A 20,095-nucleotide genomic window follows, 5' to 3' on the forward strand; every position below is an offset into this window, starting at 1 on the left:
TCCATTCTTCTTATTTTGCATTTCTGCCTTTAACAAGTATTGGAGAGGTGAACTGAAGGGGTGAAGCAGGCACCCACAGAGTCAGGGTAACTCCTGCACTGTAACTCCACCTGGCCCCTGTGCTGCAGCAGTAACTCCATCTGGCCCCTGTGCTGGCCAGATACAACTGGATAATTTCACAGCCATGAGGGGTCTGACAGCTCACTGGGCTCAGATGAAGCAACCAAGAAACAAGCTTGCTGGTGCTTGGGTCAAGGGATCACTTCCTGGTTTAACGATGCTCCCAGCAGACCCCGTCTGGCCTTCCTCACGGTGTCTGCTTCTCTCAACCGCCGCAAACCACTAGTCTTCTGAGCAGACGAGTGAGCCCCACTTGCATGGGCTGATGGTTAAGTGAGGCTTTAAATCTTTCACTTTTAAAGGACTGCACAGGCTTTGAACATGTGGTCAGTGAGGAGGTGGGACGGGAAGACAGGGCTGCCCAGCTCCTCTCAGCCAGACCAGGTCACCCTGCCCTCCCAGCCCTGTCCACACCTCCGGGGCCCCCCTGCCCGTGTGGGTCCACCACGCTCCCCCGCGCCGTCACAGCTGACCCTGAGGGCTGCACGCGGTCAGGGCTCCGTGCCCACGACCCGTCCAGCAGCTGCAGGGTGGGGGACCTCGGCTGGGCTGGGGAAGAGCCCAGGCACGCTGACATCTGCCTGGCCTAGACTGTGTCTCAGGTCAGAATTTCCTGTTACATGAGTAGCAAAGTTGAAGGCCAGGCCGAGACTGTTAAAACAGCACTAGTGGAACATGTGTAACTTCATTCCGTCACGTGTGCACATTTACTTTCAATGCTTCACGTCACACGGAGCACGAATGCACACTGCGGGCCTACTTGAAAGACAATGTCTCTGAGTCCTGCCTTTACCATGCTGTCTTCTCTTTCACATTTCTCTAAATACTATCTTCTTACAAATTTCAGATAATAATACAGTTTTCTGAGTCAAAATAAACTTTCTTATAAAAGTTTAAGTGACTGGTATAGTTACGTAAAACAAGGAAAGAACTAATTTCTGAAACGTCATAAACCAGGTTCCACCTCCTCCTGCCATGTGGGAGACGGGCTAACACAAGGCGTGTCCAAGGGCCACCGAGTCCCACCTCCCTCCAGGCTCCGCCTGAAGAGGAGGTGTCCAGGTGACAACACGCCACCCGAGAGCAGCTCAGGACTTACTTTCTGTCTGCTCCGCTCGAGAGCTGAGGCAGGGCTTCCAGGGCCTGCTTGAAACTGGATCTGTAAGAGACAGCATCCCAGGTGGGGACCCACGGCCCCACCGGGAACAGGGACATTGGAGAAAAGCATGCCTTATGTTCAGAGGAACTCACAGGCTGGTGAGGCAAGCAGAGCAGGAGGGAAAGTGAAAATGAAAGTGAGGGTTTGCAGAAGCAGGGCCAGAAGAACCAAATCAGGAGATAAAACATGACTTTAAATGCAAAGGAGAAACTGAATTTTACACAAGGTGCTTCTAATAGTAGATGAGAGCTTGGTGTGTTGTTGTTAAATTTAAAAAGGTCTTTACTTTCAAAACAAACTGAACTATACAAATGAAGCAGCTGCTAAGAAAGAAGGGAGCTGGGTAGGAACAGGGGTGATCTTGTGCAAAATGATACAAAGGGGGCACTTCTGGAACTGACACGTGCCGGGCCTGAGGTACAGCCAGCTTCTTACAATAACTGAACATGTCTTAAGAGCACTTAACTATTGTATCTAAAATTTGTACAATAATGGAGAGGTATGTGTATATATATGCATAACTCGACATCATTTCATTTCGTGAAATATGGAAAAGGGAGAGAATTTTAAGAATGATTTGGTATGTCTAAGTTTCTAAAGTAGAAAGTAGCAGCAGAGTAATTAAATCAAGTAGTAACGCAGAGCAGACGGCGGCGGGAGCCATCAGACAAGCTCCTGGTGAACAACCTCACGTGTCAGGAAGAAAAGGAAAAGTCTTCCCGACTGCATGGTGACAGTCAGGATGAGGGCCTGAACACGCCATCCAAAGCTGGAAACAATGGCAAGTGCATCATGGGACACGTTTAAACAGCTTCCTTGTGGACCCGGCACTTCCCAGGCAGCACTGCCAATGGGGTAAACAGTCTTGTGTAGGCAGAGCTGTTTCAGTTCACCTAATGATGTCTCAATGATAGGAAATCCTGACTTTCATTCAAAACAGCTAAAAATTATCATCAAATTTCCACTACAAAATTTTGCAGAGAAACCACAAGGCTTCCTCTTATGCTGATATTCACTAAGAGTCTGCGATGAGTAAACTGACTCAATTCTTATTTTCTCCTTTTCAAAAGAAGTACATGATGCTCTGTGATAACACTTACAAGCCCGAGGCTCATCCCCACCTTGAGGAAGAGCCTATGTGTCCTTGGCTTGGTGTCACTTCGTGCGTTTAACAAGACAACCGGTCAGATAAAAACACAAGATCGCCGAGTCACGAGTGCGTGTGTGGGACCACCACCCGAACCAAGAGCCTCGAGGGGGCTCCCGGGGTGTGCAGGACGCAGCACGGAGCACCTCACCTGCTTTCCAGTGTCAGGTGGGCTGCCACAGTGTCCCGCAGGGTGCAGATTTCAAGCCTGGCCTGGGGTGAGAAACGGACAGGTGATCACAAGGAACCATGTCGACTGTCCAGCAGAGAGAAGCGAGGGTGAGCCCCAGCCTACTCCCTGCAGAGCAGACCGCCACGGCCACAGCAGCAGCTCCTTACAGCAGACCTTCTAAATCAGCCCCAAGAGACTGGCTGTGACAACGTTCTCTGTTACTGAACAAGGGCACGAGCTGTCAAGTCTGACTCTGTGAAGGCAGGGGTCTTGCTCTGAAAGGTACAGATTGTGCCAGGGCCGTCCAGCCACCGGGCCTCACCACTCAACAGCACCTCCCCTGGTCTCCTCGGGGAGGAAGTGAGGTCTCACTGCCGAGGCTGGTGGGGATGCAAGGAACAGGCTGCCTCACCGCCCCCAGCACCGCGAGGCCCCGTGGTGCTAAGTGCTGCAGACTCAGTGCAGTGCTGTCAAAGCTGCAGCTACTTTTCTCTTTTGTTTTTTCTTCTCTTTTTAAAAACAAAACATGACAAGTTGATCCCAGACAATCAACATGGAAAAGGAACAGCACAACTAGAGAAACTCAGACCTCCAGACTTCAGAATGCGCTGCAAAGCTACAGTGACTCAAACAGCGTGGCCTGGCACATGGCCTGACATGCAGATCAACAGGACAGGACTGAGTCCCAGAAACAAACCTTTACATTTACAATCAAATGACTTTCCACAAGGTGCCAGGGCCACTCGGCGGGGGAGGTGGTCTCTCTAACGCATGGTGCTGGGACAGCAGGACACGGAGGTCACACTCCCAGGGCTGAAGCTGAGTCTCCGCCTTAAAACAGACACCAGCTCAAAGCAGAGCACAGACCATGCACACGATGAAACTACAGAACACCTGGAAGGAAGCCAGAGTGGATCTTTGTGATGTTAGGCTAGGCCTGCCTTCTTAGGAATGACAGCAAGTACAAGTGACAAAAGAAAAAAGAGAAAACTTGGAATTTCTCAGAATTAAAACATCCTCTGCTACAAAGGACATCATCACAGGCGTGATGATCACACAGAAGGAGACACCCTTGGCAGACACGGGAGGGCCACAACCAGCCAGTCACACACTGCCGATGCGGATGTGGGGAATCTAGGATCTTCACACACCGCTGGTAGGAAAGCAGCTACGGCTACTCTGAAAGTAGCCAAATAACCCAGCGATTCCAGTCCCTGGTATTTGCCCAAGAGAAATGAGAACATGTGGCCACAGACAATCTGCACACAAGTGTTCACAGAACCATTTTTCCTATCAGCCAAAAAGTGCAAACCCTAATGTCCATCAAATGATGAGCAGACAAACACGGGGTGGCATACCTACACAATGGAACGTCAGCCACAAAAAGGCACGGCGCAGGCTACCACACAGATGGTCCTGGAGCCACCCACCACACGCAGGCTACCACACGGACGGACCTGGAGCCGCCCACCACACGCAGGCTACCACACGGATGGACCTGGAGCCACCCAGGAGGCTGTTTAAGATGCATGGCCCTCAGCAGTACAGGCGCACACACACAAACAAGGACGAATGCCAGGGCTGGGCTTAAATCCACCAACAGAGAGGAAGGCTGACTTACATAAGGTAAATGTGCAGTCTAGAAAGCAGATATTTGGTCCCATTTCTCAGTGGGTTAGAAGCCTGAAACAGCTCATAATGAGAAAGTGTTCATGGGACTATCTGTCTTTACTGTTTACGTTCTAGTATATATAAAAACGGACCTACACAGAGAATATCAAAGAGAAAAAATAAGATAGAACTTTCAGCTCAATATTTTAGGAGATGGATTAAACCACTATAAAACTAATCTTTGCTAGAAACTTTATTCAGACAAAGTGATAAAATGCTTTAATTAACCTATAAATTATACCTATTGTAAGAGCTGTGATGATTCACACAAAACACTCGGGCTGCTGGCCAGCAAACACTCCCCCTGGCTGGCTCTCGGGAAGGTCTGAGACTGGTGGCCGCTCAGCCCTTCATGTCAAGCCCTCTTGGTCACCTGTTGAGGAGAAGGTCACACACAGGCAGCCCCAAGGGCAGTGGGCAGAGGTTTTCAGAATAGAACTGACAGTGTCTCCAGGGGGCACAGGGCACGGGAGGCCAGGCGGGCATGGAGGCTGGGCCTCCAGCTGATTCTGACGTCTCTTCCGGCCCCTTCCTGTCAGCGGTGAGAGAAACTCGGCCATCAGCTAGATGGGCTGCAGAGAAGGTGTGGGGAGCGGGGATTTCTGTTGTAATTCCAAGACCCCTTGGGCTTCCCTGGTGGCTCAGCTGCTAAAGAATCCGCCTGCAATGTGGGAGACCTGTGTTCGATCCCTGGGTTTGGAAGATCCCCTGGAGAAGGGAAAGGCTACCCACTCTAGTATTCTGGCCTGGAGAATCCCACGGACTGTACAGTCCATGGGGTCACAAAGAGTCAGAGACAACTGAGCGATTTTCACTTTCACTTTCAAGACCCCTTAGGCCCAAAGCAGATACTGCAACTTCCCTTTAATTCATCTTCACACACACAAGGTTCCTGTTAAGAGTCTTCAGGTTTTTCTTTTTACTGATACATTTTCTTATTTTTACTATTACTCAGGTTTAAGTTGTTATCTGAAGGGGGTTGGCCTGAGAGGAGGGCCTCAGCCAGTACTAGAAGCAACACTTCAGGGACTTTTAGAAACCCTCACAAGGCCCATGAGGCCCATGGGCGGGGCTCAGGCCCCCACAAGTCTGCAGGCCTGGCTGCTACAATCTGGCCACATGCAAACCCAGACCCATTTGTTACATTTGTTACTGTAATTATGTAATTCCATGAAAGGCAACATAAGCCAATGGAGTATGAGTAGAAAGAAATAGTTGTCATTTCTATACAAACTGCACTGACTGCTCTGCAAAGACTATTTACAAGTAAGTTGCTAAAAGTTTCCTGTTAAATTAAATGTAGTGAAGACATTTGTAAAACACACAACAAAAACATCACCGAGCTGCAGAAGGGCTCTGCGTTCAGACAGGAACACAAGCACTGTCACACTCTGCAGGGAGAGCAGTTCTGGGACCACTGACGTCCTGCATGTGGTCCCAGGGGATGATGCACCCCGTAACTGGCAGAGGCACCGAGAAAATAACACAAGCCTGTGCGGACCTCTTGGGACTACAGCTGACACACATCTCCGTGGTTCAAACAACTGAGTCCACGTGCACGGCAGCAGCACCGTACCTGCAAAGCCCCGTTTCTGCTGAAGGATGAGACGCACTGCATGAGCCGGCTCAGCTCCTCAGAGACCGCCTCCACCACCCTGGACAGCACCCGGGGCACCAGGTCCTTGGAGACAGTGAACACCTGATAGAAGGTTGAAAACACAAAGAAAGGGTATGTTATGGGGGCTTCCTCGACCCGAATGTGTTGGAAACAAAGGGATGCACACAGCAAAACCACCCCCAGGTCTCCTCAGCCACGAATAGAATGGAGACACGGCTGACACTCAAGCTGTATTCACCATGCTCGATAAAAGGTAACCTCCGAAAATAGATCGGCAGACAGAATTCTGAAAGGTGCTGTTGATGGTGACAAGGTGAAACAGTTTTAAGGATTTTTTTCCTCCTCTTATCCTTTTCATAAGAAGAAACGTGATTTCTAAAGAGGAAATTGTAGAAATAAAAACATACTGGGTCAGGCTCTCCTTGGATCAAAACAACTGCTACTTCATGCTGGGAACATAACTCTGTATTGCACAAGAGTTCCCAATTTTACTATCTGCTGAATTAAAAATATGTTTCCTTTCATTTGACAAAACCACCATTTTCAAGTTTTGAATTTCATAGTTGCAAACTAAGAATTACTATATTTGGTGAAACATTACTATCCTGACTTCTATGTTAAACTAAATCATATTTTTTTTTAGCTTTTCCATTTTTCAGATTCAATCACTAGTATTAAACCTTCGGGTCAATCCAAACATAACCTGAGCACTGAAGAAAATTCTGGGCAAGGTAAGATTGTTTGGGAGCAGTAAACAGTAAATGTTATGTACAGAATTCTACTTTCAGCCACTGGGATGTGTGGAAGAGGGACCGGAAAAGCCTTTTTTTGGTTTGTTTGTAAACGATGACAGTGGTGCCTCAGCAGGAGTCACCGTCATCACGCAAAGGCCCAGGCACCCTGCAGCGCCCGAGGCACCACCTGGGATGGGCCGGCTCCACCGCCTGAGGATCTACCGCCACACTGACTTTCCCAGAAGCTAACCTAACAGAAGAGCGCTTTTATAAAGGTCTCTGATGTATAAAAAGTATCAAAGTTGAAAGTAAGTCACTCATCATAAAAAGGTGTACGTGGTAAATTCCCACCTGAGCTAAACCACGTAAAACTTTATTTCACGGAGAACGAGTGTACCATGCCTCACGAGGACCTGCGAGGGATGGACACAGCGGGCCGCTCTCTGAGGAGGCTGCTGGGTTTGGCTGCCTCGGCAAGCAGGCAGCACTGTGTCCTTCACTCACTCTGGTTCAGCCTCCATGACCACGTATCTCCAGGTCACCGAGGTGACCCAGACAGCACGTGTGGGCACAGAGGGTGATGCAGGCCTCACCCCCTGACGCGCCTGCACAGAGGCAGACACTCAGGAGGAGCTTTTGCCAGTGGTCACCACAGCAGCAGGCTTCTACCGAGAACCCCTCTGCTGGACGACGGCCCATGGGCTGCAGCCGAGCCTGAATGATGGTGGATGGGACACTAGCGGAAAGCTCCCCGGGAGCGGGCCAGGCGTGACTGGCAACACCAGCGTCCGGGAACCGTCAGCCATGCAAGGGAGGCCACCGCCTGTGCCCTGCCACGGGCCAAGCCTGTCCCCAGCATGCACCATGGCTGCCAGAATGAGACGCCAGCGCTCACTGGTGCACTGGTGAAGGCCAGGGAAGCGGATGCCCAAGGTGGAGAGAACACCCTTTCACTCTCTTATCGCTTTACCTGCCTAATATCCATTAGTCTTAATTATAAGGAAAAACATACCACATTTCGAAAAAAGACTCTCACAGTGAAAACATGCACATATGTGTATTGAAACCAGATACTGTGTTTTACTCAGTAAAACTCAGTGAAACACTCAAATCTGTGTTTTACTCAGACTAAAAATACATTCTGAAGGGAGAAGACCCCCTGTAAGAACCATTGAATTTACCCCTGCTCCCTTGCCTAGTTACCCACACCCCTTAGGGATAGCTAGCAACAGCTTACCTCTGCGTGCACGGCGATTATATTCACCAATGCTTCTTTCAAGTAGTTTCTGACACCTGCAATCAGATGGGGGAGGGAAAGGCATTCAGTGGAGACACGAGTGCCTCGCACCTTCCAGGAGGCAGAGGGACAGCACAGGCCCAGGGCTCCCAAGGGCAAATGGCCAGAGGGCTATGCTCATACAAGTTTTTTAAAAGGTGGAAGTAACTGCAAGTTTTCTTTCATAGTTTTTCCATTTCTGTCATTGTTCTGTCCTCTGTAATCAGTCTGCTTCAAAAGTGAAATTTAAAACTGCCCGTCAACGTGTTCATACATATGCACGCACACACACACGCACGGAAGACCAGAGGAGGACCTTCCCCAGAGTCTACAAAACGCCCGCTGCACATCTACTGCAGCATCTGCTTCCAAATTTAACATCAAATTATGCAGAATGACTGTTTTGATCTTAAAAATATAAACTCTGGGAGAAAATTCTGAAAAAGACACTTTCCACGTAATTCTGTAAGCAAGTGAGGGACCAGACAAATCCATGACCCGAGGATGGCAGGGCTGCCCTCCAGCACGGGCACACGCTGGGGAGGGGCGGTCAGCAGGTGAGAGTGTGGGTCCAGCCCCGTCTCCTCCTCACAAGCCAGGACCTGCGGCAGGAGGACTGGGAGGCCACCCCATCTCCCATCCACAAGTGCGAGGTTCGCACCCTTGTGGGGTTGCAGTGAGGAGGCCCTGGTGCTCACAGGGTTCCTAAGAGCCCCAGTGCTATTTTGCAAGAAAAAGTATAAAAACAAAATACTGCTCTAGTAACTCTAAAACAATTACTTTCACTTGGAGGAGAATAGTATTTCAGGATGCCTTCGAGAGTTAACAGCACAAACTGAGAATTTCTTCTGAAACAGAAAATCCTACTGTGTTGCGAATTCGCGTTCCCCGCAATCCGCCCAAGCTGCTGATTAGTTGGAGGGCTGGACCACCCCCCGTGAGGACCCAGTGCGCGCGGGTTCTGAACACACAGCTGCGTCAGTCTGTTGTGTTCCAGGCCATGTACGGATGCTCACAATTTTTGAGGAGCCAATCTCATAAATATTTCTTTGGTTCTATTTTGCTGATGGAATAACTGAGAAAACAGATTGAAACATAATTAAATACAATCCAGAAGTAAGCTGATTCTTCCTGAGAACAAGGACAGCTGCAGGGTAGTGAGTCCTCTCTGGGAGGAAACAGCCGTCCTCGCGAAGGTGAAAGGTGAAACACGCGACTAGTGCGATGACCAGCAAAGCTGTCTCCCCGAGAGGAGCACCCCCCAGGCCAGGCAGGGGCTTGTGGGGCTCAGCGCTGCGCTCTGGTCAACGCGACCACTTGGCTCAAGACTTGAGTCTTTAAACTGAACCGTGTGGAGGGCCGGCTTCTGCACATCCAGAGGTAGATGCAGTTCCTGGGCCCGCCACAGTGACCACATACACACACACACACACACACACACACACGGAGTCCTCCGGAGGCTGTGAGCCCGCTGGAACTCTCTGGTCACTCTCTGCACGGGTTTGGGAAGGATGGTGCATCTCGCTTGCCCCAGGGAAGGGGCACCTGGCTCCCAGGTGACATCAGGGCACTGGGCTGAGTAAACGAGAACCAGAAGTCCGACCCGCGGGCCGCAGCCAGCCCTGACTTCAAGCCTCCCTGGTGGCCGTGCTCAGCCTCCCTGGAGCTCCTGGACAGCCCTGACTGGTGGGCTGCCTGGGGCTGCAGCAGAGATACTGCCCGCTCCACACAGGGGCATCTCTCAGAGGACAGCAGGGTGGGGAGCTCTCCCCAGTGCGGCCATGCCAGCATGCAGGACCCCCAGGCCCCCCGGCCAAGGCCTGGCTAACGCTGTCTCCCTGCCAGACTGTCAGCTCCGTGGGCACGGGGCTTGTCCCCTTCACCGCACCTCTGGAGCCTCAGACCCACCACACAGCATAAGAAACAAAAGGGTAAAGGCAGCATGTGCTTACTCACAACGACGCTGCTAGGACTGAGCCCTCTTAAGCTGAAAAGTGAACGCGTGAGTGAACAAACAGGTGAGAGAAAAAGTACAGGCAGGATTCTGCAGTGTCCACAAAGAGGGTCAACACTGGGGGTCTGCTAAGGCGAGTCTCTCCCCTTTCAGGGGATTTAAGAAAACAAAGACAGCCTTCTGAAATAAGTTTTCAGGATCCATTTGAAAAATACAACTTGAATAAAGAAAGTATAGCAGAATATAATACTGCTGAGGCTAAATACATCTGTTTTCAGTCTGATTTTTCCAGCTGTATCCCTGAGCAAATGGCCTGCTCCAAAGAACAGAGTATCAACATGGCCTCAACGCTCACTATGCCAGGTACTTAGAAGACGCCGGCTTCCTAGAACCGTGAACACTCGGGACGGGTGCTGGCTGTTGGGTCGGCCCAGCAGCAGCGGGTCACGAACGCCAACCTCAGGGGCCGCGAGATGGTGGGCACGCGCAGGAAGGGCAGAGCAAACACCGCTGTTGTGATGCGGCAGTCGGTGCTGTTTGTGAGAAGGTTCCTCTTAGATGAACGCCCACAAGTTTCCATGTTCTTCAGACACAGAATGACAACAGCTTCTAAGTATTTACAATCTTGCCTCTTCAACTCTGAATGTGGAATCAGTGTGTGTCACGGTATTTGACGAGAGAAGTGTCCCCACCCACACAGCACCAGCCCAGACTGTCACCGAGCAGCACGCCCAGCGGCCCAGCGGGAATTCCCCACGGAGAAGGCAGAGCCCAGCTCTTCTGGGCAAGAGTCCCTGGGCCCCTGGCAGGGTAGGCTTCTCATACAGGGGCCTGGATCTCAGGACATGTTTGCCAAAAATGAAGGTCTTGCTTTTCATCCATCAAAGTGGAAAAGAAGTCTCTCTTCTAGCTGTATTTATTGGTTTCCTGTTTTAATCAAATAGGGAGGACACCATTTTGGAATAACTACCAGAATTTTTAGTGAATGCCTATTACTATTACCTGCCAGACTCTGTTCCATGTGCTGGGGACACAAGAGTGGCCTCAAGAACAAACTCACAAAAAACAAAGCCCCCTCATGCCCCTGGGGACACGGCCACTGTGCACAGGAGAGTTCCTCAGTGGTCTCGGAAGCAGCCCTCAGGAAAGCAGGCGCCAGGAACAGGACCCCTTGCAGCAGTAAGACAGAGCGCCTCTGCTTGACGAGACCCCTCAGCACTGTCTGTGGAGAGACGGGCCCTGCCAGGCGGAGAGGAAGCAGAGCCCCTCTGCACCTCCCTTAGGAACAGCACTCAGCGATAGCCTGAAACGCGGGTGCACAGGGGCACGCGGTGACTGAAGCTTCAGGTTTTCCTTGAAATATGGGGGACTGTTTTTTTCAATTAAAAAGTGTTATACAGGCAGACTTGAATCTTCCTATAATAATTTGGACAAATGGCTAGGCAGACCTCTCTAGAGAGTATCCACATTAAAGACCAGAATAGTGAAAACTTTGGACTGATCAAGCCTATATTCTTGTTTTGAAAATATTAAATAAACACACACTGAAAAGAAGACAAAGAATTGTAAGTTTTCCTAATAACAAATAAAAGTCCAGTCAGCTTCCCCTTTATCTTTCTCCCTAGCATGGTGTGCCTTCTAGATCTTTTCCTATGAATGTGATTTTTTCCTAAAAAGCGAGTCCTGCTGCTTCTTCCCCTGACGTCCACGCACCCTTCCGTGCTGGTGTGCACACACTGCCCGCACCTTCACTGGCTGCTGAGGCTCTTTGTGGACGTGCCGTGACTTACTTATCCTATTTATTCTAGGTTGTTACATTATTTCTACTTACTCATAACTACTCGGCAGTCACGCTACCTTTCAGTATACACCACCACAAACACTACCACGAGGCTCCCGGTCCTTACATTCTCAGAGAATAATTTACTCAGGTACCTTCCAGAAGTGAAACTGCTGAGTCAAAGGTTTTGATCCATTCTGCCAACTTGAAATTGAAAAGGCTACTCAAAATTAAACCCCCACTTCCTCATGCTCTTTTACTTTCTTAACTTGGATTCTCTACTTACTATAATTAATAAAAACCATAATATGTGCTTCTCAACTATGATGATGACAAAACTTTCCATCAAAACACTGTAAGAAAAATTCAAGCAAAATACAAAGGTCAAAGGAAATTTACTTTGTTATATAAGACTCAGAGCGACAGAATGGAGTGTCTGAGAAAGAGTGGACAGACAGACACTGCGTGCACTGAACAGGTGCCCCTGCACACGCCCAGCTCTCCCCAGGCGTTTCCTGGTAAACACACGGCTGGTCTCAGGCACCCCTGCCTCGTGTTGTTCTGAAACGCTGCACTCAGTCAGTAACAAAAGTGACTCTGGAAACTCTGGAGAGGTTGCCTACTTTATAAACCACATTTCCTGTTTTTAGCCCTTGTGCCCTAAATCAGTTACCAGTCCTAGTCTACAGATAAAAATAGATTGAAAAATACTATAAATATCCCACAATGTACTTTTTTTTTTGGTCAAACTGAAACATTACATGAAAGAACTCTGGGGTATTTCTTTTCAAGTAAATCATCTATTCAATTACAGTGTGAAGACACATTATTGAAATTACTGCCTATCAAAAGCAACTAGAAACGGCATCAACACTGTCAGTTGGAAAGGCTCGAAACTTGTGCAGCAGAACCACTTGTGCTGGAGCAGAGGACGGCGTCAGGTCCAGGTCTTTATGTTAAACTCGCTCTTTCTTGACGTATCTGGGATTTCCAAATGAATGCTTGGGGGTCAAAAGAATACATTACGAATGTAGTATATGAATGAATAAATAGGTCTCTACAATTTTCTATTTTCTTTCTCAGAACACTTTTTTTTTTGGGGGGGTCTTTAATTAATATATCTCAGATCATGAACTCCTTATTGCCAAATTCAGACTTCAATTCAAGAAAGTAGGGAAAACCACTAGACCATTCAGGTATGACCTAAATCAAATTCCTAACAATCATACAGTAGAAGTGAGAAATAGATTTAAGGGACTAGATGTGATAGAGTGCCTGATGAACTATGGATGGACGTTCATGACACTGTACAGGAGACAGGGAGCAAGACCATTCCCAAGAAAAAGAAATGCAAAAAAGTAAAATGGCTGTCTGGGGAGGCCTTACAAATAGCTGTGAAAAGAAGAGAAGCGAAAAGCAAAGGAGAAAAGGAAAGATATACCCATTTGAATGCAGAGTTCCAAAGAATAGCAAGGAGAGATAAGAAAGCCTTCCTCAGTAATCAATGCAAAGAAATAGAGGAAAACAACAGAATGGGAAAGACTAGGGACCTCCTCAAGAAAATCAGTGATACCAAGGAACATTTCATGCAAAGATGGGCTCGATAAAGGACAGAAATGGTATGGACCTAACAGAAGCAGGAGATATTAAGAAGAAGTGGCAAGAATACACAGAAGAACTGTACAAAAAAGATCTTCATGACCCAGATAATCATGATGGTGTGATCACTCACCTAGAGCCAGACATCCTGGAATATGAAGTCAAGTGGGCCTTAGGAAGCATCACTACAAACAAAGCTAGTGGAGGTGATGGAATTCCAGTTGAACTATTTCAAATCCTGAAAGATGATGCTGTGAAAGTGCTGCAGTCAATATGCCAGCAAATTTGGAAAACTCAGCAGTGGCCACAGGACTGAAAAAGCTCAGTTTTCATTCCAATCCCAAGGAAAGGCAATGCCAAAGAATGCTCAAACTACTGCACAATTGCACTCATCTCACATGCTAGCAAAGTAATGCTCAAAATTCTCCAAGCCAGGCTTCAACAATAAGTGAATTGTGAAATTCCAGATGTTCAAGCTGGTTTTAGAAAAGGCAGAGGAACCAGAGATCAAATTGCCAACATCTGCTGGATCATCAAAAAAGCAAGAGAGTTCCAGAAAAACATCTATTTCTGATTCATTGACTATGCCAAAGCCTTTGACTGTGTGGATCACAATAAACCGTGGAAAATTCTGAAAGAGATGGGAATACCAGACCACGTGACCTGCCTCTTCAGAAATCTGTACGCAGGTCAGGAAGCAAAAGTTAGAACTGGTTCCAAACAGGAAATGGAGTACGTCAAGGCTGTACACTGTCACCCTGCTTATTTAACTTATATGCAGAGTACATCATGAGAAACGTTGGGCTGGATGAAGCACAAGCCAGAATCAAGACTGCTGGGAGAAATATCAATAACCTCAAATATGCAGATGATACTACCCTTATGGCAGAAAGTGAAGAAGAACTAAAGAGACTCTTGATGAAAGTGAAAGAGGAGAGTGAAAAAGTTGGCTTAAAGCTCAACATTCAGAAAACAAAGATGATGGGATCCGGTCCCATCACTTCATGGGAAATAGATGGGGAAACAGTGGAAACAGTGACAGACTTTATTTTTTTGGGCTCCAAAATCACTGTGGATGGTGATTGCAGCCATGAAATTAAAAGACGCTTGCTCCCTGGAAGGAAAGTTATGACCAACCTAGACAGCATATTAAAAAACAGAGACATTACTTTGCCAGCAAAGGTCCGTCTAGTCAAGGCTATGGTTTTTCCAGTAGTCATCTATGGATGTGAGAGTTGGACTATAAAGAAAGCTGAGCGCTGAAGAATTGATGCCTTTGAATTGTGGTGTTGGAGAAGACTCTTGAGAGTCCCTTGGACAGCAAGATCCAACCAGTCCATCCTAAAGGAAATCAGTCCTGAATGTTCATTGGAAGGACTGATGTTGAAGCTGAAACTCCAATACTTTGGCCACCTGATGTGAAGAGCTGACTCATTGGAAAAGACACTGATGCTGGGAAAGATTGAAGGCAGGAGAAGAACGGGACGACAGAGGATGAGATGGCTGGATGGCATCACCGATTCAATGGACATCCGTTTGAGTAAACTCCGGGAATTGGTGATGGACAGGGAGCAGGCCTTGGGGTTGCAAAGAGTTGGACATGACTGAGCAACTGGACTGAACATATCTCCTAGTTTTTAAATATGAATAAGAAAACTCTGTCCTATGAAAACAGAACATAAAATATCACCATCCATAAAAAAACAGTAAATTTATTTCATGGCTTATTTTTTCCATTTCTAAGAAGATTTATATTCATAAGAGTTTAGCTTTCATAAACTTCAGAGGCAAACTTTACCTTTGAAGATTCCAATACAGGCAAGGGAGTCACAATCTGTCCGATTTCAAAGTCAGAATCTGACGTGTAAAATAGTGTGTGAACTTATTCTAACCTAAAATAGTATAGAACACGATACACTTAGGATGAAATATCCGTTTCAACATTCAAAACTGGTACTGAATTTTAGACTTAAAGGTATAAAAATTTAATATAACATTAACATAAATCAATTTTATTTGTTTCAATTTCTTCTTTTGGCAGGAAAAAATGTTTCCATTAGAAGGCAACTTCAATTAGAAAAGTAAAAATGAATGAATCAGTTGAACTGAGGTGGACGAACCTAGAGCCTGTCATACAGAGTGAAGTAAAATAAAAACAGATATTGTATATTAATGCATAAATACGGAATCTAGAAAAATGGTACTGATGAGTCTATTTGCAGGGTAGGAATAGAGATGCAGACATGGAGAACAGACTGTGGACACAGCAGGGGGAGGGCAGGGTGGGCGGATCAAGAGAGTAGCGCTGACACATACGCAGCCACGTGTGAAACAGCCAGTGGGGAGCTGCTGTATCACCTAAGGAGCTCAGCTCAGTGCTCTGTGACAACCTAGGGGGCAAGTGGGATTGGGTGGGAGGGAGGCCAAGTGGGAAGAGATACATGTTGTATTTATGGCTGATTCACGTTGCTGCATGGCAGAAACCAACACAACATTAGAAAACAATTGTCCTTTAATTAAAAATTAAAAATATAAAGGTGACAGGAAAATAGAACTCATTCTGTGCACACAATGTGTCTTGTTTCACACTGTGAGGTGCTACAGTTACATATATACTTCATAAAGGTCTGTAGAGTCTTCAGATTTCACAATCTCTAGGAGCCCCGCCCCAGCCCTCAACAAGAATGACCTCAAAGGAAATCAAACTAATGAACGCTTGTGATGGAAGCCGGACTGCAGACCATGGCTGTGGAGCCTGACAGCCTGGTTCAGGATGGCAGCCCCACCGTCTGAGCCACGGCCGCGGCTGAGGACGCTGTGTGGCCACTGCAGGCGGCCTGGCCCTGAGAGCTCTGCTTCCAGTGCTGGAGCTGGCGTGGTGAGCAGAGCGCACGGTGCCATTCTCAGGACCGGGTTCCACCCACAGGTTAAGAAGCAAGGTCCAACTAGGCTAAGTTTCTGCTATTAAACCAAAGACAGAGGAGCTGTAAGAAAATCAAAGGCAGAAAAACCATGAAAGCCAAGAACTGTCCTGGAGCTTCGTCTTCATTTATATCAGAAGGGATCTCTGGAGTCAGAATATGGAGAAGAGTCATTGTGAGAAAGGGCTGCAGGCCTGGCCGGTTGCAGTGGAGACCCTGACCTTGTGGCTATCAGAGCGGAGAGAATGCAAAGCACCACGGCAAGATGTGAGCTTGGAAACAGCGCCAATGGCCATTTGCTAATTGTGATGTTCTGCTGGCAAGGTTTCTAAGTCTTCAAGTAGGAGTTGTCCCCTTTTCCAATTAAGCAGAACTCGCACCTAGGAAAGCACGTAAATCCTGTTTCCCACACACACATGTACCAGCATCCTGATGGAGACGCGGCAGCCTGCTCCCCGCAGACACTCCCGGACCTCGTCCCTGTGGGCCCAGGACTGGGAGGTGGCCCTGCTGCCTGCACTCCCCATTAGGGGAGGGAACGCACAGCAGCACGCCACCCTCCAGGCTCTCTTCAACGTCACGGTCTGGCCTCGGGCGGGACGGGTCTCCCTGCCTGGATGAGCACGTCACGCTCGCGTGCCCACTCCATGCTATGGGCACTGACTGGTCTCCGGCTTCCAGTTACTTCAGGCAGAGCTGCAGTGGAGACGCCGCCTGCCGGTGCAGAGACGCTGCCCTCGGGGACGTCCTGGGAGGGGGCGGGCCTCTGCCAAGCACACAGCTGCCTCTGCCGGCTCTGCCAGCCTTCTCCCGGGGAGAGCAGAGCGACCCTGCATCCCAAACACCCATGTCAGCAGCAGTCTACATGCCATTTAGGTGGATACAGACTCATGAATGTGTCCAAAAGGAGCACTTGCTCTAGTAAAAAAAAAAAAAAAAGGATTTCTGCACCTATTTTCCTTAGTATAACATGAAAAAGCCACAGCACAAAGGAAAAAAGAGGAAAAAATCTAAGAATATACACCAATTTTTCTTTTCACTAATACAACCCAACTGTGCAATATAAGAAGGTGTGTACCTTTCATTTCCATCACATCTGAAGTCCCTGAAAGTGTCTTTGTGGTTTCATAAAGCCTACCATCATCTCTCCTTCAATACACAAACCTGCTCAGAGTGACATGCACTCCACGTACATCTCAGGTCCTTATTACTGTAATCACAGGCTGTCACACCATTTGCAATCAGTAATGAAAGCAACTGCAAAGCTGAAAACTGCGTTTTCAAATATATCATGCTTGTGAATATACTTTGGTTGTCACTCAAACACTTTATTAGTATGAGATATTAACAGAAAATTGAAGTAAAACGATCCAAAAGAAAACTCTTACTCAAGTACCTTCCTGCACAACATGAAGGTTTTCTTCAGTCTCTTCCAGGTGTCCTGTGGAGGACACCTGCCCTGCATTTGTGGTGCCCTGTCACCAACACCTGATCCCCAACTGACTGTGGGGTAAGCTGTGCCGCTGCCCCATGTGAGTGGTGGAGACGGGGGGCTGCCGGAGCACTGGCTCACTGTGCTGAGACACAGAGCAGCCCTGCTTCTGTCAGCCATGCATCCTCGGCTTCAGGGAGGGAGGCCGGCCTGGAAGTCTCCTTTCTATCGTGGGCTCCCAGGAAATTCTCGAGACGCTGCTTTAAAACACACACAAGTTTTCCACCAGAATGTGCAGAATAAAGGGCCACCAAAATGGCTGTTAAGCTATACTCAAAATAGTCAGGGGTTGGCTTTCTTGGCTCATTATTAAGAGAAGACAGTCACGAAAGTTCACCTGGAGTTGGGAGAGACACAGAGAGCTGGCATTTCTGGTCCAGCTGTGACAGGTCAGAGGGGGTGAAACATCCAAAGACCACTCCGTGGTTTGGTGTTCTCCTGGAACCAGTGAACTTCGCAGTTTCCGAGTGAAATGCCAAGTGAGGGTGAAGAGGCGTCCCTGAGCACGCCCTGCAAGAGACCTCAGCGTGGGAAGCCTTGAAGCCGAGCTACCAGAGGCTCGGGGCTATTCTCCCCCAGCCAGCGGTGGGGAAGGCTCATGCACAACTTAAATGACACGACACACTTTGGGGTTCACAGCAAACCCTCCAGAAACAGTCATCGCTGTTCCTGCACAGAGGAGAGCAGCTCTGCCTAGAAGACAGCAACTGGGGGCCCTGACTGACCCACCCCACTCCAGAAACCAAAGGGAAATGCGAAGTTCAAAACAGAAACTTTAGGAAGGTAGGTGAGAGAACACAGGCAGTGGAAGTGAATACGGAAGTATGAAAAAAGTTCTGTCCTTAATGTCTTTCTACCCTTTCCACACTGAGTCTTCAGATCTGTCTACCCATGGCTGTTCTGTAATTTCTCTTGCTCCCTTTGAAATCAAAACGTCTGCACCACGGTTGGAGGTAAGGCTGTCTTGGGAGGTGGAAGTGGTGTGCTGACAAGGTTCCCTAGTTCTGTGGGAGAGGTAACAACTACACCATGTCATCAACGATTGTCAGTAAAGAGAGGAGACCATGTACACGCACGCGTGCGCACACACACACACACACCCCCGTGCACCGGAAGCTTCCTGGGTTTCCTTTAGTCAGTCTGTCCTCAGTTTCACTACCGTGACTTCAGTCCTTCAGAGTCTGTTAACCACTAATTTATTAAAACACTTTTGATGGTGACCTAATTTGTTAGTCAAAATACAACAACTGGAGTCATCTGGACCTTACCTTTCTGCTGTGGGGCATGTTTTAAACAACTGGGAAAGGGAGCGTTTGTCCCCATTTTCAGGTTAGAGCAACCATCTGGAGTTGTCTTCTTACCATGCTGCTCACACACCTGGGCCCCAAACACAGGCGCACTACAGCGCTCCAAGGACACCCACACCCGACGCTGAGTCGAAGACCAGCGCCGAGCAGCACTGGGAGGACAGGCACACGCCTTTGGCTCTGAGGAGGAATCTGAGTGGAGACAGCATGGCTGCAACAGCCAGGCCAGGCTTGCTCGATGACGGGCCAGTGCTCCTGGGCTGGGCCGCGGTGTCCACTCCATGGACGCGTGGGGGTGCCCGCCTGCTCACGGGCTGGGTTTGTGGACAAACGGAGGGGCCAGTGCCGCTGTCGGCTCAGCACGCTGGGCCACGGCCTCTGCCAGCCTCCAGGTCGTGCGCTGAGCTGGAGGGCTGAGCCGGGGCAGACCCTTTGGTGCCCTTTCAAACTCCTCACCCAGAACCGTCTGCAGACAACACCTGGAAGTTCAGAGTGTGCACCGAGCTCACAGCAGCTAAGGTCACAGGAGGTGACGAGCAGCTGGGAAGCAGCAAGGAGTGCCCAAAGGGCAGGATGTGCACGAGGGCCCCGCTATCGCCCACGGCGTACACACGCTTTAGAAAATGACTCTTGGTCATTAGACAAAATCAGGTGAAGTGAGTGAAAAAACCTCCGATACTGTTCACAGGACCTAGAAACGGAAGTTCTGCAGACTCACAATTATGAGATGTCCATGCAGTTTCCCGAACACCAGAGGGGACACAGCCTGGCAGGACCTGACAGGCAGGAACCTGTGGTTAAGGAATGGGCCACTGATGTGACTGAACAGAAGCGATGGCACTGCTGGGACGTAAGAAACCAAAGGGAGTGCAGCGCTCGTCTGCTCGTGCAGGACTTCCGGGTGCAGTTTAACAAGAGAGAAAGGGATTACAAAAGGCAAGGGGGCTTCTAGGGAGGACAGACACAAACGTAGAAAGAGTAAGACAAATTTGACAGAGGCAAGTTTTTCCCCATTTCCTATCATTTCATTCCCGACTGACGGCTGGCTGCACATCTGGGAAGAGAGGGCACTCAATGGATGTGGCCTGGACACAGAAAGCAGGCAGGGCCCGGAGCCCCTGTGCAAAGACTCCCAGCCAGAGAGG

General features: G+C 48.7%; 1 protein-coding gene across 1 annotated transcript in view; it reads right to left on the reverse strand.

Annotated features, from left to right (window-relative positions):
• EXOC2 (exocyst complex component 2) overlaps positions 1–20,095 on the reverse strand; it is a 122,152-nt gene that overhangs the window by 1,950 nt on the left and 100,107 nt on the right. Inside the window, 4 exon segments of the mRNA XM_005908027.3 lie at positions 1,220–1,279; positions 2,578–2,639; positions 5,846–5,968; positions 7,859–7,914. Of these exon segments, the coding sequence (XP_005908089.2) occupies positions 1,220–1,279; positions 2,578–2,639; positions 5,846–5,968; positions 7,859–7,914 (301 nt within the window).

This window comes from Bos mutus, chromosome 23 (assembly GCF_027580195.1).
Source record: "Bos mutus isolate GX-2022 chromosome 23, NWIPB_WYAK_1.1, whole genome shotgun sequence".
NCBI classification, from domain to species: Eukaryota; Metazoa; Chordata; class Mammalia; order Artiodactyla; family Bovidae; genus Bos; species Bos mutus.